Genomic DNA, 24046 nt, shown 5'->3' with positions numbered 1-24046 from the left:
AAAGTGGGGCCTGAGAATCATGAAAATCCTATCCTCTTTGCTGCTGATTGATTTAGGAATCAAGGCCTAAACCAATTAGAGTCTGGCTTTTCTTTGATCACAGTTATTGTATGAGGAGAAATGATCTAATTTGGGCCCCTCACACTGCACAGGAGGAATTTTGATGATTTGGAGAAACAATCTCTCTCACCTACGAGATATGAATGCTATTGTAGTCATCCTATAAACATCCAGGAAACCAGTATATGACGAAGCAACCCTCTGAATGGAAGAGTGGACAACATTATTGAAATGTTTTATCAAATAATCTTGAAGCATGTCCTTGACTCCCACAGAGTGAGCTAATAAGCTTCCTTATTGTTTAGAAATTGAATTTTCTGTTACTTGCTACCATAAGCATTCTGTTGACAATTCCATTCCAGATTCTATTGTCTGATACCAAAGTGCCATGCTCTTGACCACAAATAAGTCAAATCTATGGAACAACAGCAGTAATCAACATTTGTTTGGTGGCTATACCATACCACACATTCTGCTGGGTGCTATCTTGACATAAGTTACCTTAGTCCATTGCTCAAAACTCTATAAGGAGTTTTGTTTTTATTTTTTGTTAATTATCAACATTTTAAAGAATGAGAAACTAGATGCTTTTCGGAGTGAATTAGCTTGCCCACAGCTAATGAGAAGAGGTTGGATTTGGATCTACATTGGTCTGCCTCCAACTCTGGGTTCTATATTATATCCAAACCATAACTCTAAGGCTGCCTGCACAGATGAGGCCTGTGGACGCCCCCCCGCCCCCCGCTACCTACATGACCCTCAACATTCTTTCTCAGCATGTTTACCTATTTACCTGAAAGAGATTTATTTTCTTTTATTCTAAAGCCTGAGAACTCTATCCTAACGTCTTGCTTCCTTTTTAATAGACATCAACACCATCTTTTTTCTTTTCTTTTTCTAAAGGGCCTCTGTCTGACTATCCCTTTGACTCAGATATATTTACTGCAGGCTTAGCTTTATTCTAAGAAACCCTGACTTGGAGTCAAGAGATCTATGTTTTATTTATTTATTTTTTTGAACATTTTATTTATTTATTTGAGAGAGAGAATGAGAGCCAGAGAGCATGAGAGGGAAGAGGGTCAGAGGGAGAAGCAGACTCCCCACCGAGCAGGGAGCCCGATGTGGGACTTGATCCCGGGACTCCAGGACCATGACCTGAGCCGAAGGCAGTGGCCCAACCAACTGAGCCACCCAGGCGCCCAAGAGATCTATGTTTTAGTCTCAGTCCCACAACTCACTGACCCTAGGACCTTGGAACCCATAATAGGATTTTACATGCTCCTTCGCTCTATTTTTATAGGTTATTTCTCCAGTCATATGTGTTCCAACTAGATTGTATTTCCCCAGAAGGATGAATGGAGAATTCTGTCAAAATTTACAAGACACAGTCAAATTGGCCAGGAACAATCTTTGCTAAGATCATTCTATTTATTAACTTTTTAAAGTTAATTTTCATATGTATGTATCAGCACCTCACAGCAGCAGGATAAAGAGATCTTATTTTTTCTTCCACATATGGATACACTGAGGGCAAGAAAGGATAATGTCTTGTTGCATTCCCTTTTATAATGATGAAACTGTTTATGGGCATAAGACGATATTCTCTGATCTCTCTTTGAAAATAGCCCATCAAATAAGACTAATAATCCAAAAGGATAGAAGAGAAAAGAGATGGGAGGAAAATGAAATAAAATAAAAGTTACACATCAGAGTTCTTTTTTTTTTTTTCAATTTAAGCACTGCCTGAAAGATTCTGCTCTATTGCTGAGTCACAAGATGTTAGTTGCCATTTTGAATTCACTCCATTGTTTTGATGGAGGTTTTAGGACCTTTTAAAGTCTAATTTTCAGTTCAGAAAGCCTTTAGGAATGCTGTCTAAATTCAAATTCAAATTATGACATAGGAAAAAAAGCATCAAAGTAAGTAAGAGGAAATCCAAGGTAGCCCTACAAGATATCATAATTGAATTTTAAAATCTGGGGACCTTGGACATTGCTTCTTTTTTGTTGCTTTCTTTTCTTTTTTCATAAGAACCACATGGTTTTACAAAGTAATTGTTTTGGGGAGCAAAGAAACAAGTTTAGTCCAATTAGTATCAGTATCTGCTTACATAAAGAGAGTAGAAATACATCTCTTCTTTAGATGACCAATTTTCATGTATCCTAATTGGCCACTTTTGCTAAAACATAGGTTCACATGATGTTGGAAGGCTATTGTTCTACTTCTGACTCTTTTTGACAAACAGGTACCTTTCCCTTCTGCCTGTGGTTTTAACAATTTTGGAGGGAAGAGATGACTTGAAAAGTATGAATAATATTTGTCTTAAGAATTACATAAAGCAAAGGGGCAACTTCCATATTGTACCTTTGAGGCTATGTAAATCCATTAAAAGAAAATCAACTTCCAATATTTATCCTGTTCCATAAAAGAACATTATAAAAGTATTGTAATACATTTAAAAGTGAAAGAAAGGTACATTTTATCCATTGTACAGTTTATTAACAGAGTCAATAAAGGGTACTAATATATTTTAGAATTGTATTCAAGATAGTGGTTAAAGCAAAATGACTTGGACTTCACAGAAGTTGGCAGAGTAGGAAGCTCCAGGAATAGGTCCTTCCACGTAAATAACCATTGAGCTGGTAAAACCTGTCAGAACCAACCATTTCAGAGCTCTGGAGTCTAGTAGAACACCCGCAGCATCCAGGAAAGTACTGGATGAAGAAAGAGACTGGCGTTCAAGGAAATCTCTGCCAGGTCACCTGGCTTACTGCAGAGATAATGGAACAGGAGAATTTGATGACCACACATGAGAAGAAATATAATCTCTGGAAAATTAATTTGGAAAAGTAACTAAACAAATATACAACTGCAGTCCTCAACAAGTAACAACAGCAATTCTTGGGGAAAGGTCAGGGAAGAATCTAATTTCCAGAGTTACCACACTGCAGTATTCAAAATGTCTAGTTCTCAACAAAAAATTTCAAAGCTTACAAAGTAAAGTATGGTGCATTTACCAAAAAAAACAAAAACAAAAACAAAACAAAACAAAAAAACCAGCAAAACAAAACACAAAAACCCCCACAAAACACGTAAAAAAACCTAAATTAAAACTGTACCTGAAGAAACTCAGACATTGGAATTTTGGACTTACTGGACAAATACTTTAAATGAACTATGTTAAATATGCTAAAAGAGTGGAAAGAAACCATGGAGGGGGGGAAAGTAAAGGAAATCAGAAGAATGACTTATGAGCAGAAAGAAGATAAAAATAAAGGAATAGAAGTTATAAAAAGAAGCCAAGTAGAAATTCTGAAGTTGAAAAGCAAAATAGTTAAAATGAAAAATTCCCTAGAACACTTTAAGAGCAGATATAAGCAGGCAGATGAAAGAATCAGCAAACTTGAAGGTAGAGCAACTGAAATTGCCTCATCTGAGGAGCAGAAAGGAAAAAGAATGAAGAGAAATGAATAGACCTCAGGGAACTATGGGACACTACAAGGCATACTTAAATACACATTATAGGGGCAAATAACGAAAAAAGATACAAAAAACCCAAAGTGAATCAAAATGGTATACAAGGAAAAGTTAAACACAAAAGAAGGCAGCATTGGAGGAATTGAGGAACCAAAAGATGTAAGATTTATGGAAAACAAATAGCAAAATGGCGGCAGTACAGACTTCATTATCAGTAGTACTTTAAAAGTAAATGGTTTAGGAGCGCCTGGGTGGCTCATCTGGTTGAGCGTCGTACTCCTGATTTTGGCTTAGGTCATGATCTTGGGGTCCTGAGATCAAGCCCCAGGTTGGGCTCTGGGCTCAGCATATAGTCTGCTTGTCCCTCTCCCTCTACTCTTCACCCTGCTCGCTCTCTCTCAAATAAATAAATAACATCTTAAAAATAAATAAATAAAAGTAAATGGTTTAGACTCACCAGTTAAAAGACAGAGACTTATGGAATGGATAAAAAACATGATCCAACTATATGCTGCTTACAAGAGACTAACTTCAGACTTGAAGAAACAAATAGGTCTAAAGTGAAAAGATGAAAAAAGATATTCCATGCAATTAGTAGCCAGAAGAGAGCTGGGGTGAGAGACAAAATAGATGCTATGTCAAAATTAGTACCAATTACGAGGAAGGGTATTATATACTGATAGAAGTGTCAATTCATCAAAATTATAAATATACATGCACCAAACAATACACCCCCCCAAAAACCACTGACAAAATTTAAAGGAGAAATAGTGGCAATAAACAGTAATAGAATAGTTAGGGACTTCAATACCCCACTCTTAATAATGGATAGAACATCTAAGAAGATCAGTAAGGAAACAGACTTGAACAACACTTCAAACTAACTAGACCTAATAGATATGTATAGGACATATCAGCCAACACCAGCAGAATACACATTCTTCCCAAGTGCACTTGGAACATTCTCCAGAATAGACCATATGTTCGACCTAATGTTAAAAGGATTGAAATGATACAAAGTACCTTCTCCAACCAGAATGGAATGAAGCTAGAAATCAGTAACAAAAGGAAAACTAGAAACTCTGAAAATGAATGGAAATGGAAATAAAACAACACATTCTTAAAGAATAAGTGAGTCAAAGAAGAAATCCCAAGAGATATTAGAAAGTACTTAGACACAAATGAAAAGAAAAGCACAACATACCAAAACTTGGGGGATGCAGCAAAGGCAATACCAGAAGAAAATTTATAGCAGAAAACACGTACATTTAGAAGAAATGTCAAATCAACAATTTAACTTCACTCCTTGAAGAAAAAGAACAGACTAAGCCCAAAGCCAGTAGAGGGATCGAATGATAAAGACTAAGAAGATAAACAAAATAGAGAACTGAAAAATAAAAGAAGTGATGAAACCAAAAGTTGGTTCTTGGAAATGGTTCCCGAAGTTGACCAATCTTTAGCTATATTGACTTTTTTGAAAAGATTTAAATTTATTTATTTATTTATTTATTTACTTGACAGCAAGAGAGAGAGCACAAGCAGGGGAAGCAGCAGACAGAGGGAGAAGGAGAAGCAGACTCCCCGCTGAGCAGGGAGCCCAACATGGGGCTCTGTCCCAGGACCCTGGGATCATGACCTGAGCCAAAGGCAGACGCTTAACTGACTGAGCCACCCAGGGGCTATGCTGACTTTTTAAAAAAAAGAGAGAAAAGTCAAAAGTAACTGAAAAGAGAAGTAAAAGTGAGGACATCTTTATCAACCTTCTAGAAATAAAAAAAGATTAAGAGAGACTATGAACAGTTGGATGCCAGCAAATTAGATTATCTAGATGAAATAGGAACACTCTTAGACATACACAAATTAGCAAAACTGAGTGAAGGAAACGTAGGAAATCTCAATTGATGTACAAGAGAGTGAATCAGTCTAACAAATACAAGGAAGAACTTATTGAGAAAATGCAGTAATGAATATAGCTTGTTGTGCAACCACAGTTTAACTGCAGATTTTTAGCCCAGGGTGTATTTCTTTGGAACTTTTCAAGATGTCATACATTTCATTTCCTTTCTGTTTTGTTATGACATGTGACTTGACAAATCTACTTTTGTAACTTTGGTTAATAATTGTACGACTAAAATTGGAAATGTTTCCTAATTCCAAAAAAAAAAAAAGAAAGAAAGAAAAAGAAAAAGAAAAAAGTTCAATAGCATTGCATTGCTCACTGCAAGTCAAAACTACAATGAGATTCCATTTCATAGACACCGTGATGGCTGTAATTTAAAAAATGAAAAATAAAAAGTATTGGTGAGGATGTGGAGAAATAGGAACCCGTACATTGATGTTGGGGATGCAAAATAGTGCAACTGTTGTGGGAAACAGTTTGGTAGTTCATCAAAAAGTTAGAATTACCATATGACCTAACCATTCCATTCCTGGGTATGCACCCAAGAGAAATAAAAGCATATATCTACCCAGAAATTTGTTGTTGTTTTTTTTTTTAAAGATTTTATTTATTTATTTGACAGAGAGAGCGAAAGAGCACAGCAGAAGGAGAGGAAGAAGCAGACCCCTTTCCGAGCAGGGAGCCTGATGCGGGACTCGATCCCAGGACCCTGGGATCATGACCTGAGCCGAAGGCAGATGCTTAACCATCTGAGCCACCCAGGCGCCCTCTACCCAGAAATTTGTATAGAAATGCTTATAGCAACATCCTTCATAATAGCTTAAAGATGGAAACCAACTGTCCCTCAACAGATGAATGAATAAAGGAATTGTGTTGTATCCATCTGATGAATATTATTCAACCATAAAAGGAATGAAGTACTGATGCTTGCTTGCTATAACCTGGATGAACTGCAAAAACATTGGGCTAGGTGAAAGAAGCCAGACACAAAAGGTCACATACTGTATGATTCTTTTCATACAAAATCTTCAGAATAGGTAAACCCATAGAGACAGAAAGCACATTTGTGGTTGTCAGGGGATAGGATGAGGAGGTTGTGGGGAGCAATTACTTAACAGGTGTGAAGTGCTCTGTGATGAAGAAAAAGTGTTGAACTTTTTTTTTTAAGATTTTATTTATTTATTTGAGAGAGAGCACAAGAGTGGGGAGGGTTAGAAGGAGAAGCAGACTCTCCGCTGAGCAGGGAGCCCGCTATGGGACTCGATGTGGGACTCGATGTGGGGCTCGATCCCAGGACTCCGGGATCATGACCTGAGCAGAAAGCAGATGCTTAACCGACTGAACCACCCGAAATAGTGTTGAACTTGAGAGAGGTGGTGGTTGCACAGCACTGTGAATCCATTCAGTGCCCCTGAATTGCGTCCTTCAAAATGGCTAATTGTATGCTATATGAATTTCACCTTTATAAAAATACAATGACTTTCTAGTTAGCTCTCAGTGGTCATGAAAATTATTAGCATCACATCATTTCATGGAATGCTATTAGGAAAAAAAATAAAATTGGATTGACTGCTTTCATTTTAAATTAATGAGCACACATCTCAGTGTTGAGTACCACTGCCCTGAAATCAAACTGTCATTCTATTTTTCTCCTAGTAAAGGGCCGTTCCTCTTTTCTGGGATAATATTATTCTCTATTCTTTCCTCAAATGTCATTTCTTACTTTCTCTCTCTTCAGAATTCCACTCCCACCCCTCACCCCAAATGACCACCTCATCAATAATTTACTGAAAAAAATAGAAGCTGCCAGATGGCTACTCCCTCACCTTCCTACCAGCCAATATATGAACCTTACTGCAGCAGACACTGCTAATTCATTTCCCAACAGTTGTTTACCTATTTATCCCTTGCTACCAGGCACCCAATTTGGATTAGCTGGCAGCCATGTGTTTAGGGGAGCTTGGCCTTGTCCAGTCCCAGGGAATGAATCACAATGAAACTAAGCCAGCTATGTTGGTCTCATTCCCAGGTACAAAAGATGATTTTAGGCCTGGGCCTGCACCCAGGAGAGGCCCCTGGAGCCCCAGCAAGAGGATTTTACCAGATTTTTTTTTTTTTTAAGACACACAGGAGGAAGTAAATCTCTTTTTCTCAGTGTCTTTGGACTGCCTGTAATTCTTGAAATTGCTGCAGATCTCTTATAAACATGACACAGGGGATGGTGGAGCAAAGGATGGGTAATACTTGTGTTCTTGGTGACATTCTTGAGCCACTAAATTAACCATTGTTGGAACTGCTCCACCTTAAAATGTATGCTTCCACGCTGGCCTTATTACATTACTTTAATTGGATTTCTGTTACTTAGAGGGGAAAGCATCCTTCATTACACAAATGGAGAAGATATTCTTCTATCAAAGCCCAGCCCTTTCAGTAGACTTTGAAGCCGATCTCCTTGATCACAAAGCCTTCACCCCTGTCATTTCTGTACACACACACACCCCCATCCATTTCTGCATTATCTATCTCACCCCTTCTGGTTGATTTTGTTTAGCATATAAACATGTTAATAGTAATTCCCATGAACAAAAGATGTCCACTGACAGCCTAAAATAATGATTTTTCTTAAAATAATTGCCTACCCATACTGTTGTCACTTTCTTAGATATTCCCACTCTTTTTTTTCTTTTAAGGTTTTATTTATTTATTCATTAGAGACAGAGAGAGAGAGAGAGAGAGAGAGAGAGGCAGAGGCAGAGGGAGAAGCAGGCTCCCAAGGAGCAGGGAGCCCGATGCGGGACTTGATCCCAGGACCCCAGGATCGTGACCTGAGCCGAGGGCAGCCGCTTAACCGACTGAGCCACCCAGGTGCCCCACCTCACTCTTTTTTTTTTTCTTTAAGAAAAAAAAATATGGCTTATGTAATCGGGGAGACAGAAGTAGATTTTTGTTTCACTCACAACTAGATCCACAGACTCAGAAGAAGTCATCTACTCTCTCTTTTTACTTCTGTATCTTGGTGCCACTCCTATGTGTTGACCTTATTATTTCCCAGTACAGACAGGCTTTCTTCACACAGTGGGAAAAAAATGTTACCTATAGCCTTCCAGGTTCATGACCTCAATAGTAAGACAATTTGTCCTTCAGTAACAAATGGAAAAGGACTCTATTTGGCCCATATTAGTTCATATGACCTCCCCGGGATTAGCCTTTATGGTCAGGAAAATGGTGTATCATACCTGACTAGAAAAAAAATAATTGACTAGAACCTAGGTCATGTACTCAATGATCATTTCCTTGACTATGATTGACAACCATAGAATTATTATAAGATTGGAGCTGGTAAAAGCATTTCCCCAGAAAAGGTAGACACAGAAACAGAGGCCAGTTAAAGTCTCTCCTCTGAGTGTTAAGCACAATTATACCATGGTCATAAGTATAGGCATTTCCCAAAATGCTCCAGCATAATATGATGCATCTATTCTACATGAATCCAAAAATGCACTCCCCTCTCCCCCAAAAGGAGATAACCCTAAGTCATATCAAGTTACTGCATCTAGCTCCTCATTTAGATCTCCAAATTACGTGTATTCCACCCTGAATCTCATGCAGATGAGACTCATCATGATATAGTGCCTAAGGATTAAATAAAAAATATACCCTCCCTAAAAACAGGACAATCACAGTGTAATTCCCTTTTTAAAAGAATGGAAAGGGGGAAACAACGTACAGTTGTCACTGGCCACTGCGAACACCACATTGTACGGGCTAGCAATAACAAGGCGGGTCCTGACTGTGCAGGGAGTGACGTTTCTGATGTGTTTGAGTCTGCTTCTAACCTCTGGGAACCTTCTTTCTCCTTTTCTTCCATGGCCACTGTCGAGAAAAAGGCTAGAAGGTATTCCTTTGGTTGAGGGGACGGGGCATGGTGTGTGTACTGAGTTCGAGTTTCAGGTATGTCACCAATTCTTTTTGTCAGAACCATTTTGATTATGTTACAGAAATCCACTGCAAACTGGCTTAAAGAGAGAATTAACTGGCTTTTTAACTAGGAAGTAGAGGCACCTCTATGTCCTGAGTCTTAAATCAGATTCTCGGAATTCTCTTACTTCACCATCCTTGGCGTGTCCTCTCTCTCTCTCGCTCTTTCTCTCTCTCTCAAACTACAGGAAAAAATTTCCCAGGTGCTGGGAAAAGGACTGCCCTGGATTATTATTTCTCTCCTAATCTCTCTTCGATTGCCTTCTTCCCTCCACTAATCTGCTGACACTGATCTTATTAAGGTTGTTTATGATCTGCATTTTACCAAACATAATGGACAAGTTTCTAGTCATCTCATTCAATCTCCCAATAAAATGTTATACCTCTGAGTACTCCATGCCTCTTAAAACATTCTCATGGTTCTCTGAATTTCTTCTTGATTCTCATTTTCCTTGGCTACATTTTTTTTCTTTCAATTCTCTAAATATTGAAACCTAAGCGTTTGCTCTTGGGCCCAACTCTCTCCCTTATCTATGCTCATTCTCCAGCTGATCTCATTCGGTGACGTAATTTAAACATGTTGGTTATTCCCATTTTTTTAACATACAACCACTTAGCTTCAGGCTAATGTATATGTATATCCAACAACCTACTTAATATTGTCCCCTGAATGTATGCAAGGCATCTGAAAATTAATGTATTCAAAATGAAATCCTCATAATTTACACATTCCCCAGACTTCCCTCTCATAATAAATGGAACGACCTACCCAGTATGTGTAAGCCACAAATATATTTAAAACTTCTCTTTCTCTCATCATCCACCCAGTCCATCACAGAGTGCAATTATGAAAACCACCCCATTAATTAATGTGAATTTTCACACTTATCTCTTCTCATTGATTGTCTTTTCCCCCAGAAGTCCTACACAACCCATACACATACACCTAGCAAATAATATTGCAGGATAGGTTTCCAGTGTCACTCAACAACAAATTGAGTCTTGACAAACCTTGTAAAGCTTATACTACAGAGAAAGGAGGGTTTTCATTTAAAAACAAAGACTTGCCTTGTGTAAAATGCTCTGAAAGCTGATTTGGACTAGTACTAAAAACTGTGAAAATATTTTGGCAATAAATAATGGACGTAAGCACTTTAAAAATTACCTATTCCACCTGTGGAATGGGCAGGCCCCCCTCTGGCTGAGGATACATTTAGTTTACAGAACTGGGTTTGTCTTCGTTTCAATTTTACAGTTGAAAACAAACAACACATTCCTCGTCCTACCTCTGTCCTAGACAAAACAGACTCTTACATTTATTAATATTTCTGCCTTTAAAAAGTTATTTCTAGCCATTTATAGGTTCATGCACATCTTAAAATAGACCTCCAAAGGCCTATAATTTGGAAGCATAGTTACCCCTGTATTAGTTTGCTAGGGTTGCTGTAAAAGAGTACCACCAGCTGGGGGTGCCTGGGTGGCTCAGTCGGTTAAGCGGCTGCCTTCGGCTCAGGTCATGGTTCTGGGGTCCTGGGATTGAGCCCTGCATCAAGCCCTGCAACAGGGAGTCCGTTTCTCCCTCTCCCTCTGTCTGCTGCTCCCCCTGCTTGTGCTCTCTATCTCTCTGTCAAATAAATAAATTAAAAAAAAAAAAAGAGTACCACAAATTGTGTGGCTTAAATATCATAAATTTATTGGCTCACATTTCTGGAGGCTAGAAGTCCAGGATCAAAAAGTTGGTAGGGTTGATTCCTTCTAAGGGGTATGAAGAATCTCTTCTATATCTCTCCTCTGGCTTCTGGTGATTTGCTGGCAATCTTTGACATTCCCTGTCTTGTAGATGCATCACTCTGGTCTCTGCCTTTGTCTTCATGTGACTTTCTCCCTGTATGTCTGTGTTTAGATATCTACTTTTTATTAGGACACCAGCCATGTTGGATTGGGGCCCATCTTACTCCCCTATGTCCTCATCTTAACAAATTGCATCTGCAACAACCCCATTTCCAAAAAAAAAAAAAAAAAAGTCACGTTCTGAGGTCCTGGGAGTTAGAACTTCAACATTTGAATTTGGAGGGGGCATGGTTCAACCCATAACACCCCCAAGTTGTCTGGGGAAGGGAACTCTAAGTAATAAAGGAACATTTAAGATCTAAGTGAAAACAGAGAGAAATATTTACCAAAAGATCAATCGATAATTGAAATATAAATTTCCAGGCATAGAGATTCCTAAGTTTTCTTTAATCTCCAAAAAAGCGCTCTGCGTCTTATGAACAGATAAGAATATCAGAGAGAAATGAGACATGGGAAAAATGAGGCAATTAATCACTGACTTGGATATAAAGATCAAATGCTTGCTTGGATGTAAAAGCAAAAAGCAATAATATCAGGTTCAGAGAAATTAAAGCCAACAACTGTTAGTGGCCTAGGACTCATTCCTAAGATACACCCAGTCGGTCCAAGTTCCAGCACATTCTCAGAGCACTTTCACGCAACAGGACACAGACTCCCCCTGCTGGTCTGACTCAGCGCTGACTCTGCTCTCCGGCTTGGGGGAAATGCATTCTGCCATTCTTGAGTTTCTTCTCAGGGGTCTCCCTTTCTCCTGGAACTTCTTCAACGTCTAGGTTAATACAGGGCAGCTGGATTCTCATACCCGCTGTACGTTCAGTCTTCCATGTAACATCTGGGAAACCTCTACTTGTTAAAGAATGATAGCGGAAAAGGCCAATAGCATGTTAGTTGTTATTATGCAAATAGTTTTGACTTTGAATATCTCCTGAAGAGTATCAAGGACTGCCCTGTCACTATACATCCTTTCAATAATGGCAAGAGTCTTGCATTTATATAACTCCAAGTTTAAACATTAAGTGGTCCCTGAGGCTAATAAATGAGATCTTCATACACGAAACACATGGTCATCCAAAATTTTCTCCAAGAAGCCTCTCCTTGAAAAATGGGGAGGAGAAAAACCTATTTCTAAGACGTGGATTGAGGGTCTGATGTAGTATCAAAAGACTACAACATTCAGAAGACCTAAGTGAGGAAATCCAAATTACAAGGCTTTGCCAAGAATCCAGAACATACATGGGGTAAATTGAGCCCACATAGAACCTTTCAAAGGAGATGAATCACCTTTAATATGTATTGATTCAAATATAAGATAGTTGGGGTAATCACTGATCACCCAGTCACCTACAACTTGGGATCTGTCTTGAATATTACTTTTCCATTAATTAATCACTGAATCCACCTGTTAAATATTTCTTGTCTCTATCTTCCCTTCAGAACTAATAGGCACTTATCATTTCCAAACTGGGTTTTTGAAAGAGCCTACACACCAATGTGCCTGGCTCTAGTCACCTCACAGATAGGTCCTTCTTGGCCCCCTCAGAGTTTTCTAAGTACAAATATGAATATGCCCCATTTAATGGCTCCCCATCGTCCATAGGTTGACTCAAATGGCTATATTGGAAGCAGTATGAGCTTTGACATCAGAGAGGTAAGCGTGTGGATTCGAACTTGATTTGAGACTCAGGGAGGTCAAGAAGTCTGAACTTCTTCCATGAGGCACATGGTGTAGTAGGATAATTACAGTTGGTGGGGAAATGGGAGATGGATTATGAGAGTACCTAGGAAGGACATCCAACCTCCAAACTGAAGGAAGAAGAAAAGCATTTGTGAGGAAGCAGCGTCTAATAGAAGATCTGAAAACAGGAGTTGGTCAGGATTTTGTGGATAATGGGATATTATTAGATAAGAGGAAGTAGTGGGAGCAATTCTAGGCAGAAGCAGAGTGAAGGGATATATTAAATACAACTTGACTCTGAGGCGCAAAGCCTTTTGTTTTTCTTCAATGAGAAAAAGGTAAGAGAGACTATCGTACATGCAAGGAATCAAAAGTGGTATAATAGTGATATGCAGGGAGTGGTGTAAGAGAAAACTGGAGAAACAAGTAGGGACTCTGACCACCGGTGACTGTAGGATCAGTTAAGGAGTGTAGATTTGATCCTGATGGTAAAAGGTAACAAATTTAGGAGTTAAGCCAAGGAGAAATATGTGTTGTGGAGTCTTCCCTCTGGCTGTACTGTTGAGGAGCCATTAAACAAGGACCATAATGAAAGTTTCTGCTGTTGGTGGCCTGAACAAGGGCAATGATGGTAGAGTTAAAGAAGAGAAGATGGTTGCAAGAACTCTTTGAGAGGTATCATTATTAGCATCTTAGCATCATTGCTGAGAGGTACTTAGCAATTGACTGGATGTGTGGGATGAGGAAAAGGAAAGAATCAAAGCAGGAGAGATTTCTGATATGAGCCACAGGGTGGTGGCTGGCGACACCTGTCCCGGGCTTAGGGGATGTGGGAAAAGAAACAGATTTGAAACAGGAAGCTAATGAACAAGTAGAACTTGAGTTGAATGAGAACTTTGGTGGCACTAGTCAGTAGGCAGTTGGATATTCAGGTCTGCGGTCAGGAGGAAGATCAGGACTAATGATGAAGAGGTGGTTCTTGGCAGATTTTGTGCCCTTTGGGCTGGTCACCAAGGAAGAATGTAGAGAAAGAGCGGATAAGAGGGCTACACTTTCATCATTTGCAAAACGGGGATAAGATTTCCCAGGGCCTTCGGAAGAAATGCTAACATACACAGGAGTACCTAGCAAAATGCCTAGCTCACAGTACAGGCTTAATAAATATTTACTGAATGAATAAATGAATAATTGATATAACACATATACCTAATTTACTCATTTCCTTGCAGAGATTAAGGAAAGTGAAAGTTAGTTTGCCATCTCTGAGAAAGCTTATAAAGAAAATGTGCATGCAAAAAGACACCCGCTTTTATCAGCAGAACCATGACTCCTAAGGGACAAGGCATTTTGGCTTTTTCTTAGACAAGAAAGTCACATTTATTAGCGCCCAGTCAGCTATTTAAAACTGACCCCTGTTTGATCTTGACATTTACAAGCAAAAGGAAGTCTTTAGTTATGTAACAGGCCAGCAGTCCATGCATCCCGCCTGTAACAACAATAACAACAGAAGCCCATTTGTCATTGTGCCTGACTCTATTCAAAACAACACATCTCTTCACTAGCTTGTCTTTTTTCCCTTATGTTCCCTTAAGCTCTCAATTAATGCCTAACAATCCAATAGCGGGTAAAAATTGACACCTGCTTAGGTAAGAGTGTGTGTGTGTGTGTGTGTGTGTGTGTGTGTGTGTGTGTGTTTAGAGAGGGAATTCTGCTATAAACTCAACCAGAACCAAAGTGTTAAATGAAGTTCCCAGTAACTAGGTCTCATTGTCATAAGGAAACCCATTCCAGGTCAAACAGACTGCTTGTGATTTTATGGCATTAAAGTAGACTTCCAAATAGACTGGAAAACAAAAACTCATTCACAAAAACTCATGATTTCAGATTGGCATATCAAGCATAATTTCTGAGCATTTGCAGAAATGAATACTCCTACCAAGGGCACATTACTTATTTCAAATAAACTTGACATCAAGGGATCTACTGTTGCATTTAAACAAAGAAAAAAGAACCAGAACATTTTTGGGGGGCAATCTCAGTATGTATCCAATCACTTTTAGCCATTCATACACACATATTTAGCATCTAAAAATTTGCTGAAGATCTTTATTTTTTCTATTCCCATACTTAAGGGAAATATAGATTGAATACTAAGAAGCAAATAATGGGAGTTTATTTTAGAGCCTTAGGTATAAAATGATAAATAATGTTGGATTATTAGAGTCAAACATAGTCTTTTGTCTTTGTCCTTGTCTGCTTGCCTGCTTGCTATACTAAATGCTTAAGGTGAAAGATCATTTAGAAGAATCATTCAATTTCCAGCAATTGCATAAATAAGAGAGGTCCACTGTGCTTCCCACAGTAAGAAAGGATCTCAGTAAAGGACCCAGAAGACCAAATCTAAATTCCCGCTCAAAAATTTACGTGGGGTTTCCAACCAAAAGTACCTGCTCAAAGTCACAGAGTTATAGAGCAACGGAACCAAATTGAGAGTCTACAGAATCCTACATCTATAAACAGCTGATTTTTTTTTATGAGGCTGTCAAGACCATTTAGTGGAGAAAGAATCGTCTCTGCAACAAATGGAGCTGGGAAAACTGGATATCCCATGTAGGAGAACTTTGAAGTTACTAGGACAAGGTACCATGTGCAAAGGTACGGTCAAGGGGTTGGATGAGCAAGGCAGAGATCACTATTTGCCAACCTGATATCTATTTTCCCCTTCTTAGTAAAAGAATCCCCATACTCTTAGGGTGGCAATGTGCCCAGCTAAATATTCATCTTTCTTAGCCTCCACGCAAATAGCAGTAGTCAGGGATATATAAGAATTTTTAAACTGAGTTTTTGAGAAAAGTTCTTCAAAGTTCTTGAAAGGGGCTGCACAGCTAGCAGTTGTCCTTCCCTTTTTTGCATCTGCTTTTTCCTTCTTCACGCTGCCTGACACGTGAGTAGAATGGCTGCAGCAGGGCGCCCGGGTGGCTCAGTCTATTAAGCGTCTGCCTTGGGCTCAGCTCATGATCCCAGGGTTCTGGGATCGAATCCTGTGTCGGGCTCCCTGCTCTGCGGGGAGTCTGCTTCTCCCTCTGCTCCTCTCAATCTCTCTCTCTCTCTCTCTCTCTCTCTCTCTCTCTCTCTCAAATAAATAAATAAATAAAATCTTTAAAAAAATGGCTGCAGCAGGTGCATCTTGGAGGCTGAGAACAGAAGCCATGTTTGTGAATGCATGGAAGACATAGCCCCGGCTTTTGAGGGTTGTGAAGCAGCTACCACACCTGTCCTGGGCTTCCTGTGTCCAGGAATCTTTCATTATATGAGTGAAAAATAAACATCTACTTGTTTAGGCCACTCTTTTTGGGGGTTGTTTGTTCTATGTACCCAAGATGAATCCTAACTGATTGAATCAGTTTCTGTGCCATTGGGGCACAAGACAAGGGTGAAGAGAACCCCTCGCCCACAGATTTGGGTTAGGGCTAGAACTTAACCTCAACTTAGAGTGAGAACCTGTGAAAAATGTGAATTGTTGACCCCCACCTCAGAGCTAATGAAATAGAAACTCTGAGGGTAAGGCCCAACAATCAATGAACTCTCCAGGTTCCAGTTTGGAGATAAGTTTTTGTTCAGTGCTGCTTGAGTGGGAAACTTCTTCTAAGTGGCTTTGACTTGTGACCGCGTGTCCTTAAGAATAGTGACTGTGACTTTAATAATACTTAGGTTCTAATACCAGCTTGACCATTATTAATTGTATGACCTTGGGCAAATGACTTAATGTCTTTGAGTCTCATGTTCCTCATGGGGATCATCATAATGGTGGCCCTCCTAGCATTCTTGTGTCGGTTGAATGAAGCATCTATAAATCTAAGCCCATTACCCAGAACAGTGTAGGTGGTTAATAAATGTTAGTTTCCACTCAGTGACTACCATTTACAATGCATTGCTGGGGTCCTGTGGGATTGCTTAGACACCCCACCCCACAACCCAACATCCCCCTTTCACACTGTGTCTCCATTATTGCTTCTGTTATTATTTAAGATGGAGGTGAATGTTAGGCAGGGAGATACCAGGGGGCGAAAGTAAGGGGAAGGAGTCTTCTTTGAATATAACATAAGTGGTCAAGTTTGCTATAGAGTCAGGATACAAGAAGGCCCCATTACTAGTTTTATTTTGGGCCTTCAGAAATGTCCTTCTCATCGGGTAAGGGAAAAATTATGCATAGCTGAAACATGAGCTATTACTAAGAAGTAAGAAAAAGGCTCACACACGCTGTTTCCAAAAACTGGGAAATACTACCAAGTTCTCCATTTTAATGTCTCTGCATCCTGAGTACCACCAATAATTCTCTCTTTATGGAAACAAAAAGGGCAAAATTAACTTTATGCTGCAAAAGACCATAAAGGGGCTCCTTGTTGTATCTTGTCTCTGTCTCATTCCTACCTGGGAAAAACAATGATTTGAAAGAAAAGTCAAGTTTCCCACCAAGCTTCCCACCTCCTTCCTCTTGCATCAAATCGCGTCTCTTTCCCAGCTAGTATGTACGGCACACCTCATAGATTAACTAACATTTTGCTAGGTACGATATCCATAAGATCCTGAAGCTAATTCTGACTACAGAATCATCACTGGATTCACCTCCTTGGTGACGGAATGATCACAGATTTCCCTGACTCCCCAGTTTCCCCCATAAACCCCTGAAATGACCACATCCCAGCACTGCCCATTCAGCTCCCCCTCTGAGCAAAATCAGAGAATGGGTAGAAACAGAAGACCCAAGAGATGAAGTAAAAAGGATGAACAAGGTGAAAGTACTCAGGTCCCTTCACCACACGAATAGCTTGGAAAGAGTGCATGAGAAAGTCGGACCCTCAAATAGCCAAGCTAGGAAAAGGGACCGGGCTGGGGTCCTGCTTGAAAGACTCAAAGATCGTGAATCTGAAGGAGTGCTGTGTTACAACTTAAGTGTCTTTCAAACACTTTGAGAGATACCAGCAAAAAAAGAGAAACTCCTTATACACATACACACGTCAGCCCATGATACGTGACACAGAGAACCATATAGTTTTGTTATGGCTACTAAAAGTAGAGATAAACCTTTGTTGAGGAACTGCTAAAAGCCAGATACACTTCTCATTAAATTTCACAAATGCCTGTGAAGCCAGTATGTTTACCTCCTTTTAGTATTTTTTAGATTTATTTATTTAGTTGAGGGGGGAGGGGCAGAGGGAGAGAGAGAGTCTCAAGCAGAATCCCCGCTGAGCGCAGAGCCGGAAGTCACAGGGCTCCCTCTCACGACCCTGAGATCATGACCTGAGCTGAAATCAAGAGTCGGACACTTAACCGACTTGAGCCACCCAGGCGCCCCTAACCCACTTCTAGATAAGACAGCTGCCTGAGCATCGGAGAGATCATGCGACTTGCCCACTGTCGTTAACTGGCAAGTAATGGAGCCTGAGCTCTCCTGGGTCTGCTGCTAGGAGCTGGGAACCAGAAGCTGCTGATGAATGAGAGAGACACGGGCCAAAACTGTGGCCAGAGGAAGTGTCTCAGGAGCCGCCCTGCCGAGTCCCTCTGCACTGGGGGGGAATCTCTGGGTTTGCGCTCCATTGTGAAACTGTGGATTTTCCTGACACTTTCTCAGCCCGAAAAGCATTGGGATCCCAGCACAAAGGCTGTGGGATCTATTTATTTGGTATGGCCACAGACTGCAGCCTCCTGAAGCCCCTTTCTTCGTCCCTCTCGTCTGCACCGGTGCTAGAAGCCAGCATACATGCAAAAACTGTTTATGATTTTCTCCAGAAACATTTTTACTCTGCTTTCTCTCTACTCCCCTAACACTTTCCTTTGTTTCTACCTGCCCCTCCTGGTCCTTTATCTACTACCAAATTTCCAGGCATTTCCTCCCACTCGTCTCAACCTGCTGGAAATATAATCAAGTATCTTCTTTAGCAAAACTTGCTGATGATGAGTTATTTACTGTATTACCCAGGACAGGAGTGTGATTCTCATGACCCTTTCTCACTCTGGCCAAGTGAGTTGCTGCAAAATTTTTACAGCTATAAATAGCTCAGATTATAAATCTTAATTGTAAATTATCCTTATCTCATATTGCTTTTATCTTGACAATAGAGACATGACTGCAGAGAAATAAAGAGAAATTGTCAGCTAGAGGGAAAACAACCAAGAATTCTGCTTCCTGTGTGATGTCATAGGAAGTAGACAATCTTCTTCTTTTTTTTTAATAATTTTTTATTGTTATGTTAATCACCATACATTACATCATTAGTTTTGGATGTAGTGTTCCACGATTCATTGTTTGTGCATAACACCCAGTGCTCCACGCAGAACGTGCCCTCCTTAATACCCATCACCAGGCTAACCCATCCCCCCACCCCCTAGACACAATCTTCTTATTTCCTCACTATTTATAGGTTTCTTCTTCATAGTGGACCAACAGAGAACTTGCTGGACCTTGCTGACCATAGAAAGATTCAATGTAGATAAACTGAGGCACAGGACCAACAGGTGCTTAGTGCAGATGAAACCTTCGGCACCTATAATTTCCATTCTGTGTTAATTCTATGTTCTAGTCTGAGGCAAAGCCAGGAGGAAACAATTTGGCTAACGGTGAAATTTACTGTTTTCGCAAAGGCAGGATCGACTGTTGGCAATACCATGTTCCACTCCTTGATTCCAGCACAAATCTTTGTCCTCACCATCTCCTCTGCTTCCCCCCACCTGTTTCTAGCCTGCCAGGCCAGCCTACCTGGCCAATATTCAGCCACAGGGCTGACAAAATGATTTGGATTACCAGTGAACGCCAGCTAGCATTTCCCACGGTCCTTGTGACAAGTCCTAAATTAGTGATATTTAAAAGAAACTTTAACATGTATACGGGGATACAGGCAGAGATATTCCTACAGACACACACACACATCATTGTCTTGAATATTAGCGACAATTTCTCTTTTTGCCATCACTTAGTGGCATAGCCTGGTAAGGAAGACAGTGGCACCCAGTGGACAAACGTTTGATTGTTTGACACAGGTGTTCCTTTCTGAAATATTCTCCAATCTTAGCCTTAAGAAAGGTCAGTTGCCCCGCCCCCCCTTGCCTTTCCCTATTCTTCCGCCATCACATTTGAAAAATGTCTACTGAATTTAAAAATAGAGGTGAGGGGAATGTTCTTATACTTTGTATCTTTTCAAGAATAAGGCTAAGCTACAATACTGGAGGAAGCAAAAATTTCAGGATTAACTCCTCTTAGAACAGTGTCTCTATTTGATTAACCTTTTCAACTACAACAGTAGAGACAGCCAAATCTAAGAAGTACTCAACTTAATTAAAAATGTAATGTTCAAAATGCCTATAATGTACTTTTTTTTTTTTAACATATCATCCTTTCCTTTTCTGCAAACCATTACCAACTTCCAATTAAATTCACTTAGGCAAATTTGGCAACTCCAAAAGCAATACTTCAGGAAAATAACACACACAGACCCTGCAATTTAGTGCTATTGTGCAGTTTATCTGGAGCCATAAAAACACCTGTTTTCACTCACTAGCTCTTTCAGTGATTCTTTTGGTTGTGAGCTACTTGGGGACAGAAGCCCTGCTTATATGTCTTTCTTCCCCAAACACCTAACTAGCATCTTACTCATTGTAGGTACAAAGCAGTTGAGTAAAATCCAGTTTCTATTTTATATATTTAAACTGCTAAATACTAAAAAAAAAAAAAAAAAAAAAAAATGGGACTCATAGTTTGATATTACAGAAAGTATCCTCGAGCTAAGAATCTTCAGTATTAAGGGCTAGTTGTATTGGATAAAAATATTTCACGGGCGCCTGGGTGGGTCAGTCAGTTAAGCGTCTGCCTTTGGCTCAGGTCATGATCTCAGGGTCCTGGCATCGAGTCCCACATCCAGCTCCCTGCTCCGCGGGGAGCCTGCTTCTTCTCGCTCTCCCTCTGCACCCCTACCCCCACTCCTGCTCTCTGTCAAATAAACAACTAAAATCTTTAAAAATATATATTTTATAAAGAACAAAAGGGATGAGTACTTTTATGAGTGAATCGAATTTTACTGGTTTAAATGAGAAATCATTAAAAGGCATGCAATTGCAAAATAAACATGTATCTTCTCAGCGCAACTAATACAAGCAGGGGTACCCACTTTCTGTTAGCCATTCAAACTTTCTCCCAGGTTTGGAGGCTCTGGTTCATCAGTATAATCTTCATAAATCATAATTTTGCTGCAGTTTGAGACTTGTTTTTGTTTGTTTTAGAAGAAAGACCCGTTGGTAAGCCAGGGTTAGGGCATGCGGCTAACAAAGAAACTTTTCCAAATGGGTCTGGGCCTAGGGCAACACCCTTTCATTCATCGACATAAGTTTTTCATCAATCACACTCGGTCAGTAAACAGTAAACACATCCCAAAGTAAGAGATGCACTTTTTTGGTAAATTGGAAAAAGAAATGGAGGCCATTTGCGTGTGTCACTACATTAGTTGTTAATTATACTTCTTTTTCTTGTAACACAGGCACATCTCCCCTAGTTCCCGCAAAAATTCTTATAAAATTCTTATGCAATCAGATTTTGCTAGGCAGACCTTGTTACGAAAAGAAAACTTAAAATTGTTTTTCATAAGTTTCTAAAAATATATAACAAAAATGTACCAATTCATGAAAAATCAAATAAATGTTTATAACATTTCTGTCCTTTTTCTCCACCGATGATCACCAGAAGTGGATCACCAGACTCTAGGCAGCTTTGCCCTCTGGGGCCAAGCCCCCCTCCCCAGGGGGAAGGGCAACCGTAACATTCGGATTTGCTGTAGGCACTATGCTATTTGCAAAGTGTAATCCTGGGAAAATGGTCCAGTCCCTGGTCTGAGCTTTGCTGATACCACAGTCAATGTCTCTGAAGGCAGAGATTTGCTGTGGACACAGGTCACCTCTAGAGCGTCCGATGCTACGCTACCCACTTACAGGCTGGGCTCCCTAGCTCCTGTGAGTTTCAAAAACCCAAGAGGGAAGCCAATATTTGAAAAAAACTTTATTTCCTCAAATAATCCGAGAAAATTGCTCCTGTGTGGTTTCTGTAGGTTTTATCTTACCTTTGGGCTTATCTGTGTGTAATGCAAATATGCTTCAGTGATTCAGGAGAGCTACTGGCTTAAAGATGGCTTGCCTAACTCATGGGCTAGTGAACGAAAACCAAAATAGAAACGTAAAAGGAGTTTTAAAGGCTGGAAAGGTCCATAAGGATTAAAGTAATTATTGTTATATCGAAAATGAATGAAGTCCTGTGTGTGTGTGTGTGTGTGTGTGTGTGTGTGTGTGTGTATCAATAGGTGCAGAGGTCAAAACAGATTGACTGATTGATTGGTTTGTTTATTTACCTTGAGTATAGTTGACACGAAATGTTAGTTTCAGGTGTACAACATAGTGATTCACAGTCTCTACAGGTTTGCTCTGCTCCCTGCAAGTGTAGTTGCCATCTGTCCTCATATAGCACTGTTATAGTATCATTGACTTTATTCCCTGTGCTCTGCCTTTTATTCCCATGACCTATTCGTTCCGTAACTGGAAGCCTCTACCTTCCCACTCCTTCCACCCATTTTGCCCATCCCCTGACCCCCCTTTCCTCTGGGAACCATCAGTTTGCTCTCTGTATTTATAGATCTGTTTCTGGTTTTTGTAAAACATGTATTTAGATTTACACTTGTTCTACTGAACACTTGAAGAACATAGATTTCCAGTCTGAATGACAGGTACTACCTGTTCAGATAAGGATTTAGCCTTTTCTTCTGCTTCCTTCAGGCAAATCTCCAAGGCCTCGAGTTGAGCCAAAGTAAATGCCATCTGTCTGGTTTCCAGGGACTCCTTCTTTAAAAAAATAATCAAGTATTACTTTTTGGTATGGATAGCTTCCTGAGTGTATCTTAAGCAACTTTATGGATTAAGGACAGGGTTAATAAAGTCAGACAAATCATCTCCTTTCCTTCAACACGGTAATAAAACAGTGAAATGTTATAAAAACAACAGTCTTACTTAACAGTTTAATGTCTAAGTGGGAGGGTAAAAAATGCATATTAAATTATGACAATGAACGACTTTAGAAAGTTAGACTAAAATTACCCACACTGGAATTTGGTTCATCTGCAGCTTTTTGTTCTTGATACAAACAGAACCTTCCTTCAAGAGGCCAAGACCAGAATTTCACATTCCTAGTGAGAGCTGTCACCTAGAATGCCTCTAATTTTAGCATTCACCTATCCTGAGGAACAGAACCATGTGAACTCAGAGAAGCTCGATTCCTCTGATCATCACTTTCTTATCACAAGTGTCATTAAAGCAAAGATACCACAGGGTTTAGAATCAGATCATTCTTGCCCTGAATATGGCTAGGATGACTGAAATCGGCAGCTGTGGAGATTTTTGCCTCTCCAAGGTTTTCTGTAGTTGATCTTTCTCATCTCCAAGCAAAAGAGTATACACCATTGGTACGGAAATATCACTTACAGGCCCTGCTGAGACTAGAGCACTTCCTGACAACTCTGGCTATCTTGACAATTAATTCACAATTACACAGCAATATGAGAACTGGAAAAGGGAGACTTTGTAAGTGCTAGGATTATGACCTTCCTGCAGCCTTCTTGGGTGTGTCCTGTTCTCTTGTGAATGCTCCAGGCTCCTATAGCTGCTTCCAATTAACCCCATAAAAAGAAAGAGCTGTTTTCATTCTTTTCTTTTCCTTTTTTCTTTTCTTTCCTTTTTTTTTTTGGACTGCCGCTTTGTTTTCTTCCTTTAGTTTAGGAGCCCACCAACGTTATACATGTGTGCATTTCCTAATGATACAATAGAGCCATCTGGTGGTAAATGGAACCAGCCATAAAGATAAAGCATTCCTTCAGGTCCTATGGTTGTTTTTACAGTACTCTGAACCCTAAGGCCCTGCCATGGGCCTCTCATATAAATGAAACTCCATAGGATGCAGGGCAAAGAAATGGTGCTACATTCCAAAAGAGCCTGGCTCCTGGATCACCCAGGGCTGCATAATCCCCACCCCCAATCCCCCCTGCACCAATCAGACTTTGGGGGATGAACATCTTGGG

At 39.9% G+C, this 24046-nt stretch overlaps 1 protein-coding gene and 1 long non-coding RNA gene across 2 annotated transcripts in view; one reads left to right on the top strand and one right to left on the bottom strand.

The window, feature by feature from the left end:
• Positions 1-6285, top strand: part of LOC114209563 (uncharacterized) — a 289818-nt gene extending 283533 nt beyond the window's left edge. The window contains exon 6 of the long non-coding RNA XR_015768155.1: positions 6060-6285. This is a non-coding gene — a long non-coding RNA (uncharacterized LOC114209563). The remainder of the gene's footprint in view (positions 1-6059) is intronic.
• Positions 1-24046, bottom strand: part of CCDC192 (coiled-coil domain containing 192) — a 197887-nt gene that overhangs the window by 143108 nt on the left and 30733 nt on the right. Inside the window, 1 exon segment of the mRNA XM_028103648.2 lies at positions 22710-22817. Within this exon segment, the coding sequence (XP_027959449.2) occupies positions 22710-22817 (108 nt within the window).

Source organism: Eumetopias jubatus, unplaced genomic scaffold (assembly GCF_037043125.1).
Source record: "Eumetopias jubatus isolate StellerSeaLion01/CBP00866 unplaced genomic scaffold, mEumJub1_p1.0 scaffold_5, whole genome shotgun sequence".
NCBI classification, from domain to species: domain Eukaryota; kingdom Metazoa; phylum Chordata; class Mammalia; order Carnivora; family Otariidae; genus Eumetopias; species Eumetopias jubatus.
Note: the sequence above shows the minus strand (reverse complement) of the source record. Positions and strands in the feature narration are given on the sequence as shown.